Here is a 23,875-nt window from a genome sequence, read left to right on the forward strand (position 1 = left end):
ATCTGCTGCAATATCGTCAAGATTTTTCTCAATTGTGTCACTTTGATCTACTATTCTATGTTTTCCTACCTTGAGAGATGGAACCACGGATGTGATGAGCATCTTTGTAAGGTGTGTGGTGCGGACTGTCCCTGTCATGAGGCATGGCTCGACCAATCAGACCTGAGGTACAGGGGAAGTCGGGGTGAGATTCAACTGCATCAGCTTTTATCAATAATTAGAGGAAAGGGTAACACTTTATAATAAGTAAACACTATTAAGCATTAGTTAAGCATTAATATATACTGAATTCTTCATTATAACGCATGAATACTCATTAGTATGTAGTTTATAAATACAGTTAGTGCTTATAAGTGATGAATAAAAGATTTAGACATTTAACTGTGTTTATAAACTACATACTAATGAGTATTCATGTGTTATAAATGATGAATTCAGTATTTAATGCTTACCTAATGCCTAATAGTGTGTATTTATTATAACGTGTTACCAAGGAATGTATGATGAAACAAGAGAGGTCCAGTGGGCTTTTGGGAGAGTGTCAGAGGGCTAAGCCTTCTCTTACCTTCACAGTTGGCAGCAGACAGCGAGTCTCTCATAGGAAGTCCTCTAGAGATGCCTCCCTCCATGGCATCGTAAGGACGCTTCAGGCCCAGAATTTCCCCGGGCTGCCCAGGGCCTCGGCCCTCATCTTTAGGGGTCTGAGAAGCAGCGCCTACAAATAATAGGAGAAGTTACTATCATCATCATCTTATGTTAAACGACCTCTTACTCATGAAGTAAACTGTAGCCCAGCCGATATACTTACGTTCATATGTGAGAATGTGCGCGCCGATGCCCTCATACACCACATGGCCTTTAGACAGCGCCTCGTCTCGCTCTCTCTCAGCTCGGCTGGCGCTGTCCTCTGTGATCAGACGGGTTATGGTTCCCTTATACAGAACATCAGCCGGTGTCCCCTGCGGTGAGGAGAGGAGACATGAGACCTGCACTTTATCAGTTTATCAGAGAGCAGCAGGGGCTGATCTTGAGACAGAGACACAATCTGATCAGGGCTTTTATGAGACAAATTGAAAAAGGACCTAAGGGAGACGGCATCGACGAGCAACAGATGCCATTTACAGGCCTAATTTCTGTGAGTTTTCACAACCTTTACACGACAAAGGCACATTGGAAAAATAAATAAAATCTAGACTCATCCTCTGCAGACAAAAAATGAACAAGCTCCTCCTTTCTGAAGAACTGTAAAGACGGCTGCAGTGCCAGCGCTAACACCAATGGCTACAATTAAATTGGTGAATACTATACTATATACTATACAATAGCGATGCAGTTGAATAGTGGGGTCTGTTATATAGCCATCATTAGGTTTAATCACTATAATGAATCCCTACAGTGGATGACACACATTCCAGCTGTGTTATATACATTTATAAGGCATTATATAAATATAAAACACAGCTATATAACAGCTAGCTACAACTAGTTGACCATATAAGGCAGCAATATACTGTACCTACATATCAATATAGCTCTTCCCCAGTAAAATCCCTGCTGTAAAAGCCCCTGATAAAATTGATTTTGAAAACAGCTTTGAAAAAAACTGTTAATAAATCATAGTGCAGCTCAATAATTCTGACTGATACAGTTATGGAGCAGATATTATGCGTCTTTTCTTTTCAGGATTGTTGAATTGGACGGAACCTGCATTGTGTTTCCTGAATTGCTCTTGCCCCAGAATGATTGTGTGACAGATAACAGAGATCTAAATAAACAAATTAACTGATAAAGACAACAAAAAAAGGAGGTGCAACCACATGACAACAGATGACAAGAGGCAGCTTTGTGAAAACCTGGAGTCAAATCAGTGAGAGTGTGAGTCATATTCTACACTGCTTGGTGGAGAGATGAGAGCGGGGGTGGATGACTGAGTAGGAGACAAAGCGGTGTTGTTGGTTGAAGCTTTTCCAAGACGATGCTGCTGAATGTTGGGGACCAGACGAGTAAGGTTTGCTCTAATGGGGGATGGATTTTGGATGACAATGAACAAAGCGGTTCTCAACTTCTCCTTAAGATAGTGCACCGGTGCCACTAGCAGCGGGCAAGTGGAGCAAACAAATGAGCTGTCCCTCTGCAGCAGCAGTGAGTCGACATCGTTTCCACCTCTTCATTACTAATCTGTTGTGGTGAACAACAGCCCCCTCGACGCTGTTGTCTCTTGTGTGCCAGAGGGATGTGATATTACAGTGGGCATATCAATGACTGGGTTTAGCCGGCGTCTAAAGTAAATAGATAAATTAGAGAGGGAACAGACGCGGTACAGTGTGTACCTGTTGCTAAGGTGACAGGGCCACTCAGAGCCATGGTTATGTCACGGCAGCGGGGGAAATCCAGCACTTGGCCCAGCCTCATGACCTCAACCGCTCTGCTGCTCTCTTTTATCATAAGTACACACGACAAAGCCCAGTGACAATGGCTGCTTAGACTGATGGCCATAGTTTTACACGGTGTGGGGCAGGTGCCAAATGACCGCAGCAATATGGGCCACTCTAGTATTTATCATCAGAAAAGGGGGAGGTAATTAAAAATAGTGGCAGTGGGTTGTCTGTGTAAGAGCCATACAAGCTGCTCCTGCCATGAACTTTAACCCAGTTCAACATTTACATTTACTTTCTCTGGCCAAAGCAACTCATTTACCTGAGTGTGCTGCTTCTGCACAGTGCCCACTGGGCCAAAGTCTCTCCTACCCCCACACTCTACCTCTTTTTAAACACACGTATTCAATTAATTTCCGATGTCATTCAGAGGTTCTCCAAATAAAAAGGGGAAGAGAACTGTTTGCCAGTTATCTGTCGTAATGCACTATTCAAGTTGAACGGTCAGCACAATACTCTTAACACATTTCACATCAGGGTTGCCACACCCAATGCAACACTAACAAACTAACACATATGGGAAATTCAGTTTTTACTATCACTGCAATAGAACTGAATGGTAAACAGAAAAATGGAGAGAACAAAACTTTATTGGGACATTCCTAATTCCTGAAGAGCAGATTTAAGAAGGACAAGTCCTTCAGTATGTCGCTGTTCTGAGCTCACCTGAGTGATGGAGCCCCCTCGGTAGGAAATTGAGGAATCTTGATGCATTCTGGTCCCTGGGATGCCCTTCGTGATGCTGCCCCCTTGAACAGCTGGAATAGAGGCTGTAAAGATGGGAAGAAGACATTAATATGACTCTAGGCCAAAGTGTACTGCGCTATTAATAGTTTAATAGTAGAAAACAATGTAAACAGTGATTGGGAACTAAAGTTTGTGACTGGAATTTTAAGTCTGATGTAACTGGAAATAACAGATGTTTTTTTTTTGCAAAATGTTAAAGATTTGCTCCGTTAGAAGAACTGAAGCGTTGTGGCATCACTGGAGGTAATTAGAGCTTTCACTCCTCTTGCGTAAATGTGCAGTAATTCTGCACACATAGATTTGAGCATTTCCCCCAGTTCTTCACATCCTCTCTAGCTCTGTCAGATTAGATGAGCTTCAGTGAACTCAACTCCAATGACAGTCTAGTCTGGTCACTTCAGCACATCCAGGGACTTATCCCAAAGTCACTCCAGTGACGCCCTGCTGTCTGTCTCAGGCCACTAGCATGCTCAGGGCGTGGATTTTTCTAAAATAAGACACTGACAAAAACTGAATAATATAATATAATCAACATTACCTGGAAAGAAAAAACTAATAATATAGAAGCAACAAAAAGCAATACTAGTTTACTGTGCAAGGAAACACAAATAAAAGAAGAAAAGGTGAGCCACTAACCACGTCCAGAAGCACCATCATGAGGTGTCCCCTGGGCGGACAGGTTGTCAGCCTGAGAGGAGGAGCTGCGAGGGGACAACTGCTCCGTCTTCACCACTGGGAAAGGACCCGCTGCATCGTACAGGACGATGTGGGGAAAGCATGTGATGAAGACATGAGACAGAGACAACAATGAGACGGACATTTCTATGATGATGCAGCACATGTGGCCTCAACATCATTTGTGATGGATGTAAAACTGGACGTGCTCTAGCGTTTCGAGACAGTTTTACTCACCCACTTTCCTCTGATCCATCCAAGACAACCCTATTTGTGTGGGGGGCATCTTCCCATGGTCCATCCCATGAGCTGGGCTGTGCAGCTGCACTGGGGTCCCCTAAAGATTCAAGTATTTGGTCATAGTGGTGTTAGATCACATTTTTTTGTCCATGTTTTCAGCAAATATTCAAGCGTGCTACTAAAAGAATATTAAAAAACATATAATTATCAAATAATTGGATTTTTGTGGGTCAACTATGACCATCCCAAAGCCCTAGTTTACATTTGTGTGCTATACCTGAGTTATGGAACCCCCGGGCTTGGTGGAGGAAATGAGAGGTGGTGGGTCTGGCATGGGGAGGGGTCTCACTGCTGCTAGGCGACCACTGTCCTGCGGCGCACTACCGAGTGCGGGGTGGCCCGCTTGTTGGAACGCTAGAAGGCAGAGAGACTTATGAGCTCAAGACCCAACTATGTGATTTTTTAGCAGAGGATTTCTGCAAGAAGCAAAGTTCCCATAACATGACATACAAATATTAAAATGTAGGTTTGTTAAAGGTACATTGTGTAAGTTCTCCTGTTATCTATTCACAAAAATCGATTATTTGGTTCAAAAGTACGTTTTTCATTCATCAATAATTACCCCCATCAACAAACATAAGTGTTCCTTTCAGCTCTGAATTAGCCGTTCACATCATTCATATCTACATGGAGCGGGTAAGCTCGGTGCTGGCTGCCATGTGGTGTCGCCATGTTTTTACATTCAGTGGCAGCGTGACGGAAGGAAACCACGGAGCTGTCGGTTCAGGTCGAGGTGGCATCTGTGAAAAGTCACCGCGGTGCAGTGAGGACTGTGAGGACTGCACGTGAATGCTGCATTCAGGTGCAGTCGGAAAAACGGCCGTCGGTAACAAACCAGATGTCATTTTAGTCACAGAAGTCGAGAGAAAGTCGGTAAAACGTGGGTCAGGTCAACAATACGACATCGCCATGACAACATATTGTCACGTGTATTGTTTTGCCTCATGCTGACAGACCACTTGTTTACATAAAGGCTTGTTTAAGCCGTTACGTGCAGCGGCTGTTGTCCGTCTGCCATCTAACCGATTTCACGTGAATGCAGCATGAAAAATACGACTGAGTTGCTTGTGATCTACAACCGCACCGCCAAATTGGAGTAATTCTTACACAATGTACCTTTAAAGAAAGAAAAAAAAGGACAGTGAAGAGGGCTTACAGTTGAAGTGGAGCAAGTGCGGGTCGTGACTGATCTTGGCCATGTCTCGTGGGGACATGGGGTAAGGGGAGAGAACGGGGCGACCCAGGTTGGAGGTCCTCAGGTCGTCAGGGCCCAGCGCCTGCTTCTTGGCTTCGCTATGTGGGGAGAAAGCCCGGGACTTTTCTGAAAGAGCAACGACACAGAAGCAGAGTCAGGACCAAAACATAGCACTCAACCTGACCTCCACTAATTCAAGACCCTGCCCTCTGGCCACTGCCAGCTCACTCTTATCAACACCACTGTCACAGTCATGAGCATGTAGAAACCTCTCATGCCACATCCCAGCCAGGGTGACATAGCACTCAATTATAAGCCAACATACACAGCAACCCATTGCTAATATTTAGTATACATTGTAAAAATCCAGCAGAGGAGGTGATTGCACTGTAGTGTGCTAAAGGTGTAATTAGAAAGGAATATAGGGGGAGAAGGCAAGGGGTGAACCTACTTAATCCCTGCAGGAGGGTCAGTAACCACCTCTCGTTGCCTTCCAGCTCTGAAGGGACACAAACACACCACAGATCATCGCACCCCAATAGAATTTATCTCTCTCTCTTCCCCACAAACATGCACTAACCACAAATAGTTTTACTACTGTCACCACATGATGTGAAGTCAGACTTCTCCAGCAGAGAAACACTCAGAAATACCAGCCTGAATGGAGGGGTTGAAAATATGTCCGCACTTGCCTCTGCGGCAGGTATCAAGAGCTTTTCAAGTCTTTTTCTTTTTCTAGTCATAAAAAAAAAGGTGGTTGCTGTGCGTTAAGAGTTCACAGCTGGTGTGTCATACACTGTGCTCTCACTGAGATCCACATTCCACACGCTCACAGTATGAGCGCTGAACTAGACTATATTCCCTTCTGGGTCAGTAGCAATACCAGATCATTTATCAGTTCCCTCTCCACGAGTGTCCCAGAAACACTTGAATACCCTAAACACTAGAGAACGCAGACTCAAGGTTAGAGGATGTAGCAAGGACCAACTAAGTGAAACTAGATCAAACGCAACTAAAGCTCATTTCAAAGTGCTAATCTGGTTTCCCCTAAATCCACATATCCTGCACACTTTCAGCCAACGGCCATGTTCTACAGCCGTACGGCCTGCATTGGAGGGGCACTAGGGACCGTACAGAGAGAAAACAGTGGGAAGTGAAAACAGAAACATGGAGATTAAGAAAGAATTGCTGGGAATTGAAAGAGGGGATCTCGGCTAAATTGGTTTATCGCCAATAAAAGTAGCTTTTAATGCAATGATGGAGTTGTTCGTACCATCCTTGTCGCTGGTGGAGGGGCTGCGTGGGCGGATGCGGGGGCTGCTGCTGTGGAGAGCCTCCCTGTCTCTCTCCGACTGCGGGTTGTAAGGCTGCTGTTTGCCTGGCTGGCCTGAGAGCTGTTGTTGCTGCTGCTGCTGCTGCTGCTGCTGCTGCTGCTGCTGCTGGTGTTGTTGGAGTTGTTTGACATCCTGGGAGGACTCCCCATGAGCCATGGTGATCTGCTGCTGGTACAGTGCCAGGGCGTGGGGGGGCAGCACTGCCTTGCCACTCCCACTTCGCTGACTTCCCTGCATGATGGCCTCTGACATCTACACAGCAAATTAAAGACAGAGAAGAAAAGGTTACGTACACAGCGTACACCATTAGACAAGCCTGCTCCTACCTGGCGTGTGACATATGGTTAGCCACATACAGTATCTGACAAACATGATAGCTAAAAAACAGCTCTTATTTCTTGGTAAGCTAAAGTTTCCCCCCCTAATGTCTGGCATCTCATTTCTTCTCCACAAAGCAATCTATCCCATCATCATCATCCTCCATCTGGCTGGCTAACCTTATACAAATATGACCCAACAATTTCACCTGCTATACTCTTATCTCTGTAAGCTAAGCAGAGTGACAGTGATAGCTATGATATCGTTGCAATCATAGAATGAGTTAGTGAGTGTGTGTATGTGTGTGTTGGGCAAATCAGATTCTGTTACAAAACATTTTTTCAAGGGCTGGAAAAGCTGAGATGCTCTCATAACTGTTCTGTGAGAAATAAATACAATGAGATAAAGTGTTGACTCACAATCGGTGGTATAGCAGCAGCCCTCTGTTTGAGCTGCTTCAGGTCCAAGGGCGGCTTCTGCAGCGGGGAGGATATAACCCCATCATGAGTGTAGTTCAGCAGGCTGGGCCGTGGAGATGTCATTCTACGCAGAAAAAGACACAAATAAATAAGGGGAAGTGAATATGAGGTCAAAGGTGGAAGATGAAAAGGTACATTTTCTGTTGTTTATGTTGTTGAACTTTTTGAACACAACTTTAAAAAGCCCAGAAATGGATAAGAAGGAAAGGGTGAACTCAATGGGCCAATGTACCGTAAGTGTTGCGGAGATGACTGTGTAAATTGAAATAACATGTACATGTGCTGTAAAAAAAAAAAAAAAAAAGCCCCACAATCTATTCATTAAACCTTTACGGATAAATAGGAAAAAGAGCAGAAGTTCTGACTGTTTTCATTCCACATGCCTGTCTATTCATCCCCTCAGGAGATGAAAGCACATTCACAAACCCTCACTAAACAATATTTAAGTACTCAAAAGATGAGAGAAAGTATATACAGTATGTGTGTGTATGTGAGTCATATAGATGCAGGATGTGTATATTGACAGAGCTCAACGCTGTGAAAAAAAAAAATGCAAGTAAAAATCCATATCCATGTCTTGCACATCTGTCGAAAAGCACACAACATTCTCTGAATCACAGACTGACACACACTTTGATGCACGGCAACACAAAAGTGTGCAGACGCGCGCGCGCACGCACGCACACACATACTCACTCGCTCCCTTTGTTTGCTTTGGCAGAGAGGGCAGCGTTTCCCTCAGCTCTGCCAGTACATGCAGTCTGCTGTCATGGAAAAAATTGAACAAATACCGTGCAAACAAAACTAATCACTCCTCCCACGCACTTTTGACACCCATTTCTCGTGGCCTCATTCACAGACGCACACACACACACACACGTATACGGGAAATATATATTCCCATTCATACAAAGTACAGATCTCTGGTTGATAGAAAAGAGCAACCTGTGGTGTACACACAAGTGGCTCGCCAAATATGGCTTCACTGCCGTACAGTGTAGCTAGGCAACTAATAACACTTCAAAACCCTCTCTGCTGTATTTTCTGATGTCTGCTGTGGTAGACCAGAGAAGTAGGACACCTAGAAAACCACTGCTCACAAACCAGAGGCCCTTTGACAACAATAAACTGAGGCAGACCTCACGATTTCACTGTTAAAACCCAACAATAAAGAGAGCATATGAGTGGGAAATAAACACCTCATTTTCACTCCATCTCTTGCCAGAATGTTTTACCTGTTTTTATCTGGGTTGTCCGTCTCCTCCACTTCATCAGCGCTGCAAGTGGCACTGGAGTCACTGTCCCCGTGTGAGCCTGTTTTGGCCCCATGGTCCTTCTTGGAGCTCTTGGTGGAGGTTCTGACTTCCTCCGTCTCTGCAGTAGGAGGTTTTTTATCTGTGGCATCGCTGGGTGCTGCTGGCTGCAGCTGCTCTTTGTTGGGCTCCCCTGTCTCAGTCTTTATCTCCTGCTTGATGGCCGAGTCTGCATCTTCTTTGACCGGGGGTTTCTCGTCCCCTGCCTGGCCCACGTCTGATCTGGCTGCCTCCTTGTCCGTGGCGTTGGAGCCGGCCTTTGACCTGCTCGAGCCCTCCTCCTTAACCTTGCTGTCCTCGGATGAATGTGGCGAAGGCAAGCTCTCCGTGTCGGAGCTGTTGTTGGCTCCACCTGGCAGGGACAGGGGGACAAAGGGACAAAGCTCTGATTAGAAGACAAAATTGGGATCATATTGTAAATCATGTTATATCTCCATGTCCTTTTTTTCTCCCTCCATCTCTTTCTGCTAAACCAGATTCTTCACAGCACCAGTCTTCTGTCTAATCAAGTTTCACTGTACAATAAGGAGGAACACAAAACCACTAGGATGATGGACGAAATCCCCTGGGGCTTCAAGCGCTTTATTGTCAAGTACAGGCTACACAGTATACTTGTTACAACAGACTACAGCAGGATTTTTTAGAACACTTCCAAGGCTGTCCCCACACAACTTGACTGTTTTAAGTATCCCTGTAAAATTTAATTAAAGTAAATATGACTTCTAGCCATACATTTTACATTTACAAAAATAATACTGTTCTGTTTGACTGACACTGTAGGAAAGCATCTGTTTACTGACATTTGCATGGTGAGATGAGTCAGTTGTGCAGTAGTGTTGAACAACCCAGAGCACCACCACTGACATATGACTTCAAAAACCCCACATACATTGATTTCGGACACTTTTTTAATGTTTTAATAAAAACTGGCTATTATTAGGGGTGGGGGAAAAAATCGATACAGCGTAGTATCGTGATATTTTCCATGGCAATATTATATTGATAGTAACGAATGTTAACAAAGTTTTCATTTGGAGACATCATTTGCAGTTGAAAAAGCTAATAAATCACAATATTTTAAATATCTCAATAATATTGTATCTAGACCCAAGTATCGTGATAATATTATATTGCAGGGACTCAGGTGATTCCCACTCCCAGCCATCATATGCTTTGGAAAATGCAGAACTGTGACATGTCAATTGTTTTGGACTGCATTTGCATTAAAACATGTAGGTGTACCTATTAAAGTGTCTTGTGAGTCAGCGTCAATCAAGCATCTTGCATAATAAAATGCTGATGCACCGTACTATTTTGAAACCAATTCATACTTTAAAGGGACAACGAGGAGTTTCTAATCGGTTATAAAAAAGTCTCACGTTAATGTGGATGAATCTCCGCTACCCACACTTGTTAATGGGCCCATTTTCGATAAATATATCGTTCTGTCTCTATCGTTATTTTGTTATTATTAGTGGTGGCGGAGATGCTGGTCGAGCCTACCAGCGTTTTTTACTTTCGGTTTCGCAACGAGTCATGAGAATAACGCAGCTGAATCGCCGTTTATGGTCGGAACTACGACGGTAACTGAACCTCTTTGAACCTCTGACTTTAATTATTGATGAATGAAAACATGAGTCCGTCTTGCGCCGGTCGAAGAATTCTACGGTGCGCGCGGAGGCTCATAAATGTAGTGTGAAAACGCTTCGCTTTTCCAAAACTCCTCGTTGTCCCTTTAATAATGTAAAAAATACTTCATGATGAAAAAGGAAAGCACACCATTTTAAATCGTAAAAGATTCATATAGCCCAAAAAGATGCATTTGTCCATTGATAAGTGCAGGTAAGCTACCGGTAAGTGTTTTATTTTAGTAGTTAGGTGTACCTTCTCCATCTTCAGGGGCCTCTTCTTCATTTCCACTGGCTCCTGAACCCTCCATCTCCTCCTCCTCTGGCGCATATGGGGCACTGGCCTCCTCATTCTGTGGGGCTTTACCCCTTCGGCGGGCCTTTCGCTCCTTCTCCTGAGTCAAAACAAACACACACTAAATAAAAATGGCCCGCACCCGCACGTCTTGTAGCTTGGTGGTGTAAAAACCAAAAAGCATCACCAAAATGTGGCTCAGAACCATTCCCTGTGCTTACCGATTTCATTTTATGCTGCTGCAGTATCTCATCAAGTTTCTGCCTCTTCTTGTAGTTGAAGTAGAAGTTCTTGCACTGCGACACGGTTTTTGATCCCACCATCTTGGCGATGGCGGACCAGTTCCTACCATACTGGAGAAGGCCTGGAATAAACAGATGGACAGAGAAAAAAAGGGAGGGTTTAGAATAGGAAAGGATCTAAGACGTTATGCAGACTCTGCTCCGTAGAAATGAAGTTCTAAAGAAGTGACGCGAGTTGTGCAAAATCCAAGACGGTAAATGTCACAAGTATTTAGGTTTCTGTACTGTAAAGCGTATCGACGACCACAATCTCTTCTTGTGCACAGTTGCTCTATGGCAATCCAACAGCCATACACATCCCTCTTTAAATAGTCAGCGCGGCCTGGCTGTTTAGTTCTACATGCAGCATAGAAACAGTCACACTCTCTCCGCAGCAGCGAGGATTGATGTTTTACACTTTCCTAATCGGAGACAGAGAGACACAGAAAGGCAGGGGGGAGCGGTGGCGTGGTGGCCGACCCGTCCGTCATACCAATGACATCACTGGCTCTACCCACTGGGGTCACTCCGTGTCATTTTCTAACTGACTTTGATGTGACCCAGTTCCAAGAAACCCTAGTCCTCTAGCCAGTCAACCACATGATTGTGCCTTACACAAGAGTCTACAGGCACCCGCTGGGCCAGAGCTGTGATAGATCAACCTGTCATGAAACAAACACACACACTCACGCAATCACTTAGTGCATGTGTGCAAAAAAAAAAAAAGAGATGCAGAGAGCAGTCAGGGTGTAAGTGCAAGTGAGTGAGAAAGACAGATAGTGTAGAATTTGCTCTGGTGCCCCCCCTCCCCCCTCCCCTCCGGAGTCTGCTGTTAGCTAAAGGCAGCTCATTAACAGTGTGTGTTGTAAGAGGCTTAAGCTTACACCACCCACTTGTTTCCTGTGCCAGCCTGACAGGTCCTGGCAACAGGACACCTCTCAAAGGGCTGTGGAGGGAGAGAGAGAAAGAGAGAGGTGGTGGTGGTGGTGGTGGTGGAGGGGGGGGGGGGCTATTAACCGGCACCGTGCCAACAACCCCCTGGGATAACCTTGGTCATGGGTTCAGAGGTCTCTGCATCTCATCGCTTAATGGAGGCAGTAGGACAACAAGCACAACTCTGAGCCAAAAAAGAGGAAAGGACAGCTGTTTACAGCCCGGCGTTGCAACAGCCCTGTTAATCAGGAAGATCGGCTGCCATATCAACCCTTTAATCAACAATGCTCGTAACCAGTAATAGCTGCAATAAAAGATGGTCCGGTAGTTGTTTACATGTTTAACTTGTAGGATACCATAAAGGACTGCTTTTATATGCGTACATAAACATGTCCCCTCAAATATCATAAAGTATTTGAAACTCACTTCACTTTAATCCATTCCTTGCAAAGAAAATGTATCATATTTATCTCTGCACTGACAAACTTAAAATACTACCTGTCACAAATACTTGTATAAAAGCTCTTTTGCATCTAGAGAACTCATGCATCAGAGGTTTTTGTATAATATTCAGTCACACTGAGAATTTATTAATGCCTGTAGAAAATAAAGGGAAAAAAAGAACTACCATAACAAGCAAAGGTGATCTTCAAGTCTGAGCTGCTGGTGTCTAAAAGCTGCTGCACACCTACAACCTGTCAAGTGGTAAAGTGGAAGAGGTTTTTCAGCTGAAATATTCATCGCTGCCACTTAAAGGCATTGCTAGAAAAGCTCCTCCAAGAAAGAAAAGAAGAGAAAGAACAGTTGGCCTGACTTGCTCCAGGAGGATTGGGACACGTGACCAACACCTATCAACCTTTTACAGTCGTCTCACAGGAGGGAGGGGGGGCAGGTAGACACCCTCCAACCTGCCTGAGCACACTCACAAACACACACACGCTCAGACAAACACACACAAAACAGTAGCATAAGAAGACCTGAGCCAGTCAGTGAGCGGACAGGGAATAACACCTTGCTGCACCCAGTGAACCTGAGGCATTAACAATCCACTCAGAGTCAAAGGTCACTTTGTTATGACCTCTAGCTACATCCAGTTTATTCCACTGTAAGCACGTACTCAGAGCGCAATCCCAAGCAGCTCTGCTCGACTCGGGACCTCAGTTGCTGGAGCAACACCACATGGGACAAACATCCAATCGGCGGCAGCGATACTGGAGCAGGTGGTAGCCTCACGCCCAATCGGGACGCTCCACTCCCATTAGCTCCGCCCCTCCACAGAAAGTCCAATCAACACCTGGTGCGGCCAGAAAAGTGGTTGTTCCTGTCTGTCACATGGCTGTCAGTGCGGCCCGTGGCCCGGTGGCCCCGCTGGAGATAACACTATCAGACAGGCTGATCTCTGGAGGGCCGGCCGGGAAGCTTTTCGGGGCTGGGCCTTCCGATCCGGAGCAGAGGAGATGAAAACAGCTCAGTCTCGCTGCTCCTTCTGCCAGCTGGCTTGATACTTGAGCCGGTGTCAGGTTGACGTGTTCCAAAACAGCACATGCTCCTGGCCTCTCCCCTCCTTTTTCCCTCTCACTCTGTCCTCCCTGCGCGTCGGTGAGTGCTGGTCTGTTCTTCTCTGCCGTGTCTCTCCCCAATGGCGGTCGTCTGGGAAGACTTCCACAGGAAAGTGGGACTGTGGGGCGGTGCTATGTGCTCAGCCTTTCTCTCCCCTCATCTGATCTCTCCTCTATCTCTCTCTTTTTTTTCCCTCCCTCCCTCCCTCCCTCCCTCCCTCTCTCAGTCGGTCTGTCCCTCCCCCTACCTCACTCTGCCAGCAGGCACAGCGGCGCACACACACACACACACACACACACACACACACACACACACACACACACACACACACACACACAAAAACACGCACACACAAATGCATGAGTGAGTACACACTCACTTGAACCCTCTCTCTCTGTCTCTCTTGTTAATACTCCAGCACACAGATGCAAACACACACTCAGGCAGTCCAAGAGTAAACAGAGAGCGGAGAGAGCGAGAGAGAGAGAGAGAGAGAGAGAGGGAGAGCGCGCGCGCGCACGAGAGAGAGGGAGCGCGCAAGAGAGAGAGAGAGAGAAAAAAGAGAGAGAGCAGCCCAGAGAGAGAGAGGGAAGCGAGAGAGGGCAGAGCCACTGAGCTAAAGAGACAATAAAGAAAGGGAAAGGATACAGAAGTAGAGAGTAAGCAAAGAGAGAGGGAGGGGGAAGAGGGAGAGAGGGAGTTGATGTTGATACCATGAGAAAGCATAAAGGCTTTCACATTTTTCCTGACTGACCTGCTTTTCATCTTGAATGTGACCTCTCACCAGTCTATAACAACACAGAGTGAGGGGAAAGAGAGAGAGGGAGAGAAAGTGAGCGAGGGAAAGAGGCGCTTGCCAAACCTTCCAGAGCTCTTGCCAATCTGGGCCGTTGCCATCTCCCATCCCAGAGACACAGACAGAACAAGAGGCAGAGATAGAGCAACAGCGGAGGAGCAAGAGAGAGAAAAGATAATATGGCATTCTCTACTTGCTGCTCCTTTAAATGGGCTCTTCCAGCACAGCAGAGCAGAGCAGAGCAGGGGCCATTATCCAGCTGCTGCCTGCCTGCACCCAAGCAAAGCCTGCCAGATTAGTGCACTTACATAAACGGCAGCCAAGAAGGGTGCACATGCAAACACACAACTTGGACCGAGCGCACGCAGACACAACCCTTTGCTACACATATCTTACGCGCACAAACACACACATGCACGCACGCACGCACGGCCAAAGCAGAGCTGGTGGGTTTAAGAGAGAGGCTTTAACAAAGATTGGCTGTCCCCTTGTCTCAGGTAGCCTTCATGAGCGGTGACGACAAGAGTGATCTGTCTCCGAGTGTGGCCGGCCGTTGCCATCTTCCGAGGCAGCGGCGGCCGGAGCTGCCACGCTGGGAACGCCACAGTCCTGCCAGCCGCTAGAAATGCCATTATTCAGATCTGTTTCATTCAAAGGCATAAACACATTAGCATCACGACACCCAAGGTTCTTTATAGCGTATATACGTATGTCAAGCACCTGCGAGGGGGAGAGCACCTTGACAATCTTATTCATTTCTATGAGGAAATGAGTGGGTGGGGTTATGATCCTCCAGTGTCTGAGTTCTTTGAAGGGGAATCCCTTTTGGCAGGTGAGGGGGTGGCTGTGAGAACCGATGAAAAAAACCGGCAAGAGCGGCTCCTCTTCTTCGGCCCCTGGTTCTGTAGCCGGGCTGTGTTGGTTGTGGTTACATAAGCCCTTCATAGAAGCCCTGCTCCCACCGAGCTGCCAGGCTAATCCTCTGGGATGGAGCCCCCCACTAATCCCGCTGCAGGAGAATGGAACTGAAGACATTAACCAGGATTACTACACAGGACCGTGTTCGAGCCAGACCAGCGGCAGTTATCACAAAATAAAACCTTAACACACATACCCGACCGCAGACACAAACCCCAAATTGCTGGAGCCGCCACACACACACAAACACACACACGCAGGAATTCATCTCAAGGGATGTGATAATTCCCGTGGACTTGGACGTGGGTTCAATCAATATCACATTCAAGATGTTGATGGCTTCTTGCAAAAAGCACATCGCCTCCTGGGGCAGGTTCAATTACAAAATGATGTGCCCAGTCAGGGATGTCACGATTATACATTTTCTTGGTACAATTATTGTCAGAGAAATAATCACGGTGTTACGATTATCACAATTATTATGCATTAATTAATTTCACAACACTGTGAATGTATATAAATATAGTCAAAATATAATTACATTACTCATTGTTTACACAAAATATTTCAAGTATCTATTGATGTAGGAACAACTATTAATCCCCCAGAGGAAATGTTTGAAATATAAATTGTCATCTATACCAAATGTTTACGTTTTTTGTTTTCTTTAAATTACAAATGACACACTAACATTTAAATTCCTACTAATTCAATGTTACGTTAGTTAAATGGACCAGTATCTGTGCATTTACCTTTATTTTGGTGCACATCTGCCGATATGGTTCCAATATCATCTTAAGTGACGGTATTTAGGAATCTTTATGATTAATTAATTGTGGCGTTTAATACCGCGATTAATTGTGAAAACAAGTAATCATGGCATCCCTATGCCCAGTGATTCAATATCAAAAATAATGACCTAATGAGTTAATAATCAATAATAGTTTGATAGTCCAATTCATGAGCTACTCCCGTTGGCTGAGATGTTGTACGATGACCGATGACCAGATGCTGGCTGCTGCTGTAGCTGCTCCTCTCACCTGCCAGCATGTTGTGGACATGGGTGGTTGACGTTGTCCCCAAGATGTCCTGCACCTTACATTGCATGTGTCTCTCAACAACAGTTTCAGAGTGAGTCCAGAGTCCAGACCCCTGCCAAGCACAGAGAGAGACCCGGCCTCTTTTGACCAGCTTGTCCAGTCTCCTTGTGTTCTTAAATTAGTCAGAAGCAGAACTGAAAGTCGCACGGAGCACAATGACACATCATCTACAAGTGGCCACAAAGCAGCCGCGCTGAAGTGAAATTGAGTTGAGTCATGTGCAGAAAGCAAGACTTGACATTGCAAAGACAGTACTCAGCCATCTGAGACCAGGATTTGCAAAAACCACCTATAAAAAGATGCATTTGAATACACACCTCGGGCTGACTTTTACTAATGCCATAAATCAAAAAGTAGAAATATTTATAAACACTGAGAGGACTGCCTGCAGCAGCCATCAACCCTCCTTAATTCTGTCTTTTTTTTTTTAAAAAACACCCTGACAGACACGATGCAGACCGTGGGTCCTGTGGAGCCGATCAGTGGGAAATCCCAATCAGAAGAGGAGGACACATTAGAAACCGCTGAGGTTGAGGCGCCCATTCAATCAGCAACCGAGACTCATGCACTGCACGCAACACACACCGTCAACCGCACTCATACAGAGCGCTAGTACGAGGAAAAGCGGGCGATGTCAGCGACCTCTGTGAATCAGCCATAGGCTTCTGGGTAATCTTCAGTCAGAGACAATAAACAAGCTGAGTTAATGACTGCTGCATTTGCACTGGCTGGCTGATAAGAAGCAGACTTTACAGCCTGGTTGATAAAAAAGACAGGCTGCCTTGACCCAGAGAGGGAGGGAAACGGCTCCAAAGAGCAACAGACCCGGTCCAGGCAGACTGACACATACATGCGTAGAGACAACCCAGCAGCACGTGGCAGTGGCTGCCTCTCTAACAGGAAGTCACAGCCGCATCACTTGTCTATGCTTTCGAAAAAAACACAGTTTGATCCGCAGCTAATGTTCTCTCTTTTGGTATGTCAATAACAAAGTAGCTGCGCTTAAGTTACAACTTCACGGTGCGAGGAAAAGTTTATTCTATATTACCTTTTTTGGCAGTTTCCATTTCTTCCTCAGTCCAGCGAGAGCTCTCATTCATCTCCAGATTGGCTGTTAAAAAAAAAAATAGAGAACCACCAAGTTAGAGAAGGCGGGAGGAGGAGGAGGGGGAGGAGGAGGGGGTGTGGGCAGTTGTCACAAAGTCAGTTAGGGAGTGACTGACAAGAGGAAGGGAAGGAGAGAGAGAAATTAGAGAAGAAAAAAAAGAAGAATATGAGGTTGGGGGGCAGGGTAGCTTGTGCTGCTTGCCAGTGAGGCACTGCAGCACGGGTCGCTAGGGACTGTTTGTTTTAGATGGAGGAAGCAGGAAATCCAAGGAGAGAAGTCAGTTAATGATTATAGACATAACAACTGGCTTCATTCCCTGCGCAGGCCCCGAGCCAGGCCGACCCTGGCCCTGTGTGTCAGACGGCAGCGCGGCTACGGCTAGCCTGAGCTCATGTGTCCTCTACATGGGCCCGTGAAGGGCACGGTGGGCATGCAAGGGCACTGCTGCCAGCGGGGGAGCAAACAATGGCGGCGGGAGCGCCTGCAGCTCCGGCCACATGGGGATTCCCTGTGTCTTAAAAAGCCTGTGCTGCAGGAGCGACTGCAGCGTGTACACTAAACTGCTGACACATCCAAAATCCCTCGCAGCCTGCAGCAAGGGTGTTCATGTGTGCACGGCCAACTTACCACCTGCCAGGAAACAAAGAGCTAAGTGGGGGGGGGAGCGCTGCTGACACATGGAGTATTTTGTCCTTAAATAATACTTTCACCGGCAGATGGGATCTGAACTACAAATCTCACGTGTCACACATTTTAAGCTCGTTTGATTTGTTTCTAGTGTGCCACTTACGAGTGTCACTTTTGTTATGCAGTAATGAGTGCAAGGCTGAATACGAAAAAGTGAGTGTAGACAAAAGGAACAATAGTGCACTCTTGTGGTGTGGGACAGGAGACCACAGCTACATCTGAGGTGAAAAAGTCAATCTGTGTGGTTACGTGTAAATCCTGTCTGTTGCTTCATTACTCCTGATTGGTGAATGTTATTTTGTCCTACATAAGATTCATTAGAATCAATATAAGAAATTAAGTCTCATATTATGTCTGTGTGTTTATCAAGTGAAATACAGCGTTAAAATAACAGCTAACAATGTGCTGCAGGTGTAGGTTGTTGCAACAATAGAGTAACACAACAAACTGGTGGTAATTTGATGCAGCAGAGCTGAGACTGACCCAGCTCATTGTTGAGGGGGGGCGTGGTGGTCTCCTCCACCTCGCTGGTCATGGAGCGGGTGATGCGGCCCTTGCGGCGGCCCTGGCTGTTGGCTGTGCGTCGACCCTTGAAAGCCACAGTAGGTTCTTTGTCCTCTGCATCTTCTCCAGAGGTGTCATCCCTGCATTAGAGAAACATGAACACAGTCAGCAAGAGATACACAGCTGCATGTTTGAAGGTGAGCATGGGATGGATCTTGGGATGTCACGATTATGGATTTTCTTGGTAGGATTATAATTAGAGAAATAATCACACTATTACGAATATCACAATTATTATGCAGTAATTAATTTCACAACACTAGGAATGTGTAAAATCAAATCAAGTCAAAATACAATTATATTACTATAATTATTATTATATACACAAAATATTTGAAGTATCTATTAATATATGACCAATTATTAATCACCCAGGGGAAATGTTTGAAATATTGAAGTCATTAATTGTCATCTATACCAAATGTTTGAGTTTTTTTTTTTTTATTACAAATGACATGCTGACATTTAAATTCCTACTAGTTCAGTGTTACGATGGGTAAATTGACATCAATGCAATTGAACGAAAAACGAAAACAAAGTTCAAAACACGGCAAAAACATGCGAGTTGCACTGATCTGCCTCTATGGTTGTGACATAATCATTTTTGGAAAGTGACGGTATTTAGGAACCATTACGATGAATTAATTGTTGTTGTTGTTAATTGTAATTTAATAACACGGTTAATTGTGAAAACAATGTGACATCTCTAGATGGATCTCCGGAATCGGAGCCAAAAGCCCTCATTTTGGGACAGCAATATAGTGCAATGAAAATCAAAGACACAAACAAGGGTTTTTACGAACACACAACCACTTGTGCTTTATCCAACATGCATTTTGCTGCTTTGAGTCAAGTGTTCAAGTGTTTCCTGATGAGTAAGGGATCTTTTCTTTTAATGTATAAACACAGCCCTGCATTGTTGTTAATGGTAGCATATAAACATGCAAACCATCAGAAAGACAACACTTGGGCATTCATCATAGTTTCATTTCAGACCCAGTACGGAGGTAAACTTCAGCTAACAACAAAAATGTACCATCAATAATACCTTCAGGTTGCACTTTGCATTGTGAGGTATTCTTTAAAATCATACAGATATATTAGGGCAGCATGATATGCAAAAAAAAAACACATTGTGATTCTTTGGGCAGATAATGTAAGTGCTTTACATTTTCATTTACAAATATATAAGATCGATCCCTTTGTGTCTTGAGAATATGACTAGTTGGCCACGGCGTCTCTGTAGCAACACAGCACTTATGAAGCTAACAATTCACAAAATACTACTGTGACAAATTTTACCTTTATCAAAAAGTACTGCAGCCTCTGCAATTTGGATATTGTACTTGGCCATATGTCAATGTTGAAGCTGTGCAGTCATAAGATATCTCAAGAGTAGGATGAAACTGACAAATATTTAGTCAGTCCCAACAATTGAATCCAAACTTGTGTCACATCACCATCCTGTCCCCTAAAGCTGTTGTCCTCTGCGCTATATTGGCTCTAGTCGGGGACACCTGGCCGTGTGCTCTTTCTTCTTTTTCTTCCTTCCAAGATATAATTTATCGAGTGTCAGCACAACGCCATGCCAGGAGACAGCCACTGAGTTTGAGCGCTCTGCTCCTCCTTTCACCTTCCCCCCACTACATTAATCTTGCTGAAAGGAGCTGGTGGCACACTAAATATAGGCGAGCCAGCTGTGCCGGGGGGAGACGGGCAGGTAGCAGGGAGCGCTGGGAGTCACAGAGTCCCTGGTCTCAGCCCAGAGTGAGGAAGCAGTGAGGCCATGCTTCATCCTCCAGTCTGGGCACCGCTGCTCGTTAATACGACCTAGGGCTGTTCGATTTTGCCCAAAAATAAAATCTCGATTTTCTTCTCTGAAAAATCGATTTCCGATTATGATTACAATTTTTTTGTTAAATGACAAACTATTTTGTGTGCTGTTTGTGTCTTTTGAAATTGACCTAGAGTCTAATTTAAAAAATATCTATCTATCTATCTATCTATCTATCTATCTATCTATCTATCTATCTATCTATCTATGTGAGAGCTGTAACTGTGTAGTGGAAAAGGGCCGTTGGTCTTTTTGGCAACGAAATCCTCACTGGTCTTAGCAAAATGCCGACATGCTTGTTTACAGTGTGTGGGGAGAGCAGTGGGAGAGCGTGATGGGAGGAAGGAGGCAGCATTCATTCATGAATGGGGGCTTACCGTAATCACCCTAGTTAGAGTAAAAAATCGATTTTTACGATTCCAAATAATCGCGATTACGATTTTAAATCGATTAATCGAACAGCCCTAATACGACCTGTCATTACTAGTGAAGTAGCGTAGTGGACAGCCTCTGCTGATGATCACTGTGATATGTTCTTCTAATCAGACATACAGAAAAGTGTGTTATGATAACAGCATCAGCTGATATCATAATAGAGTGCATGGATACAGTGATAATGTTTATCAATTAATTTTCAGGAAATAGAAGACAGTCATATTCCATCTGTTGTTTTGTATCCTTTGCTGGCTCTGCGCCTGAAAATACCACCTCTTCCACACACACACACACACTCCTCCTTAGTCAGTGACAATTCAATTCAACACCGAGGCAATTCACACTGCGTATTTTTCCCACCAAAAAACCCCCAGACTAACAAAATAAGCACAGAATTTTAAAAATGACACTTGGCAACCTATCGGGAAGGGGAGAAGCATAAACAGGAAAACAGCTGTTTTAACAGGGAGAGCGAATGGACTCTTGAATTTGCCGTTGGTGGAAAGTCTCGCTGGAGGTGAGGGAGTAAGAGCTCAAGGGTTACAGATTGATTGGATTTCCAGATCTGCTCCCCCTGGCCAAAACTTACTCCTACTTCATCTACTGCAGCTTGACCTGGAACTGTTCTTTAAAAAAAAATTGTGTGTTGAAGAAATGCTGCAGGTTTAGGACCAGACAATGTGGTGGAAGTGTTTTCACTCAGTCTGTCTATGTACTGTCTAAGTCATATTTGCAGCACACATTTTTCAGACTTGGCATTTCATAAACCATAAAGCGTTTCACTCACTTCATTCCGTCTTCCTTGTCCTCAGCTTCATTTTTCTCTTCATCCCTCTCTCCCTCCTTCTCCTTCTCCTCCTTCTCCTTTTCTTCCTGGCTGCTGCGGTTCAGTTGTTGCTGCTGCTGCTGCTGCTGGCCGTGCTGCGAGGGAAGACGGAGAAACGACAAGGCGTTCTGTTACAAAGATGATCTGAGGTAACTGGATACACAGACTTACACACAAACACTGCAACCTCTCCTGTAACCTGTACACCTTAGGTGTGTGGATGGACAAACATGAACAACATTGCTGCTCTGCTGCTTTTCAAACAAAACTAATTAAATGTTGATGTTTTTGTGCAGCATTTTCACTTTTGGTAACTGGAGAGTGAAAAGGAATCAGTTCATTGACACAAGGAGAGCAATAGTTGCTCTTCTGTTTTTCGGTCACTGAAGTAGATCCCCCAGTTTTTTCTCAATAACTTATCGCCTTTTACCACATGTATTTTCCACTTGTTTGCAATCAGTCAGTGGTGGCACTTCCTGTGGCAGATCAAGGGGCTTCTGCCACACATCTGTAGATGACGGTAGGGTGGCAGGATTTCTGATCAGATAACACAGCAACTGCATCACAGTGTTTGCAAAAACATAAAAGCATAAAATGATTCCTCCCCTTTTCTATTTCCAGAGACGTCAGATAAGTGAGACCTTACTAACCTGAAAGAGATCCTGTTAATTTTCATGCACAGGCAAAACAAAACAGGATACGAAAGTTCCAAAATTACAGCGGCACATTTCTGCTGTATAACTTTTGTTCTGAAAGCACCCAGAACCACTTCCTTACCGGCTTCCTGCCTGTCTGGGCTTTTAGGGTTAGAGTTCAGATGAGTAGACACGCAGCCTGACCGAAAACCTTCAACACTGCTGCTTACCACTGACAAAGCAGCCAGTGATACACTAACATTTCTGTTTTGATCTATTGATGTACTTGCAGTTTCTGCCTTCAGGCTCGTCCTCATGCAAAGAACGTAAACCTTTGTTGATCTCTTTACCACATACGCTGTATGCGTGGAAAAAAAAAATACAATACCACTAATGTCTTCTCCCTCTCGTTGAAATTAACCCAGACTGAAAACAAATAAAAGTCATAACTCAGCAGGAGTTAATGGCCTCCCGGCCTCAGTTGAAGCTCTAACGCTTGCCTTTTTTTGTTTCCTCACATACTTCATCAGCCTAATAATCTCTATCCACTTTTAACTGTGCATCCAAACAGGCGCCAAGCTGTTCCAGGGCCAGACCCACAGAGAGTGGAGTTAAAGGACACATCACAGCAGAAACTTCTACTAGACTCGGAGGCTGAGAGCGCATTAACATTTGCATTAAGCTATTACTTATCCTCACCATTTCTCTACTATCCAAACATCATCTCTATTAGCATTTGCAGTCACACTGACATATAGCGCTGCACTTTCTGTTCCTTCCTCCGCAGCCACCTCCCTCTGTGACTGGGAGCTATTAGTGCTAGCTGCTGCTCAGGAGATGTGGAGCAAGCCGCCAGCTAATGAGCGGGGGCTTCTTCAGGAAGGATGAGGACACACCATCCTCATACCCAGAGGAAAAGGTCGCCGGTAAATTAATGTGCCATTTCATTAGCGCCCGCCACCACGAAGTTTAGCAGGTAGCACCTGATCGGGGCTAAAGTAATAACTAGGATCTCATTAGCGCTAGGGAATGGTGTGTGTTTAAAAACCTGTCAGTATGGAAATCGTGCTGACACGAGGGGTTTAGCAAATCGTGGCACTTGATCAGCACAACTGAGTGACCTCTGTTGTTTTATGGCTTTGAACTACCTCGCTGTTCTGCAAAGATCTCATAGATGGCACACCTCAAGCAACACAATACCCAATTTTTTATCAGTTTAAATCATTTTGCATACTGAATTAAAGTGCAAAACACATTCTGTTTATCTACAGGCCGTATGATTTGCAGAACACCATGTGCACCCAAAAGATAAAACGTCAAACTCCACGAGGAGAAACATGTCAACGCACACAAAAAGAGAGGGAAAGTTACTGGCCCCTGGTCTTGCTAAACCTGTCTGATAAACAGAGAATCAGGATTTTATTTATTTATCAAACACTATTAGTTACTTCTATTATATTTATCTCACTAGACTTAAAG

The 23,875-nt window shown here is 44.8% G+C and overlaps 1 protein-coding gene across 6 annotated transcripts in view; it reads right to left on the reverse strand.

The window, feature by feature from the left end:
• The window catches only part of ncor2 (nuclear receptor corepressor 2), a 95,739-nt gene that overhangs the window by 16,516 nt on the left and 55,348 nt on the right, over positions 1-23,875 (reverse strand). For 3 of the 6 annotated variants that reach the window (XM_083979364.1, XM_083979367.1, XM_083979362.1), the window contains exons 15-31: positions 21,723-21,856; positions 18,586-18,746; positions 17,356-17,418; positions 10,941-11,083; positions 10,681-10,819; positions 8,719-9,148; positions 7,424-7,547; positions 6,626-6,938; positions 5,804-5,851; positions 5,314-5,478; positions 4,375-4,511; positions 4,095-4,194; positions 3,819-3,929; positions 3,102-3,205; positions 809-959; positions 566-715; positions 70-162 (exon numbers count right to left, since the gene is read on the reverse strand). In XM_083979364.1, coding sequence (XP_083835490.1) covers positions 70-162; positions 566-715; positions 809-959; positions 3,102-3,205; positions 3,819-3,929; positions 4,095-4,194; positions 4,375-4,511; positions 5,314-5,478; positions 5,804-5,851; positions 6,626-6,938; positions 7,424-7,547; positions 8,719-9,148; positions 10,681-10,819; positions 10,941-11,083; positions 17,356-17,418; positions 18,586-18,746; positions 21,723-21,856 — 2,566 coding nt within the window. The remainder of the gene's footprint in view (positions 1-69; positions 163-565; positions 716-808; positions 960-3,101; positions 3,206-3,818; positions 3,930-4,094; positions 4,195-4,374; positions 4,512-5,313; positions 5,479-5,803; positions 5,852-6,625; positions 6,939-7,423; positions 7,548-8,718; positions 9,149-10,680; positions 10,820-10,940; positions 11,084-17,355; positions 17,419-18,585; positions 18,747-21,722; positions 21,857-23,875) is intronic. The other 3 variants (XM_083979366.1, XM_083979365.1, XM_083979363.1) reach the window with 2 other exon arrangements.

Source organism: Trachurus trachurus (genome assembly GCF_905171665.1).
Source record: "Trachurus trachurus genome assembly, chromosome: 9".
Taxonomy (NCBI): domain Eukaryota; kingdom Metazoa; phylum Chordata; class Actinopteri; order Carangiformes; family Carangidae; genus Trachurus; species Trachurus trachurus.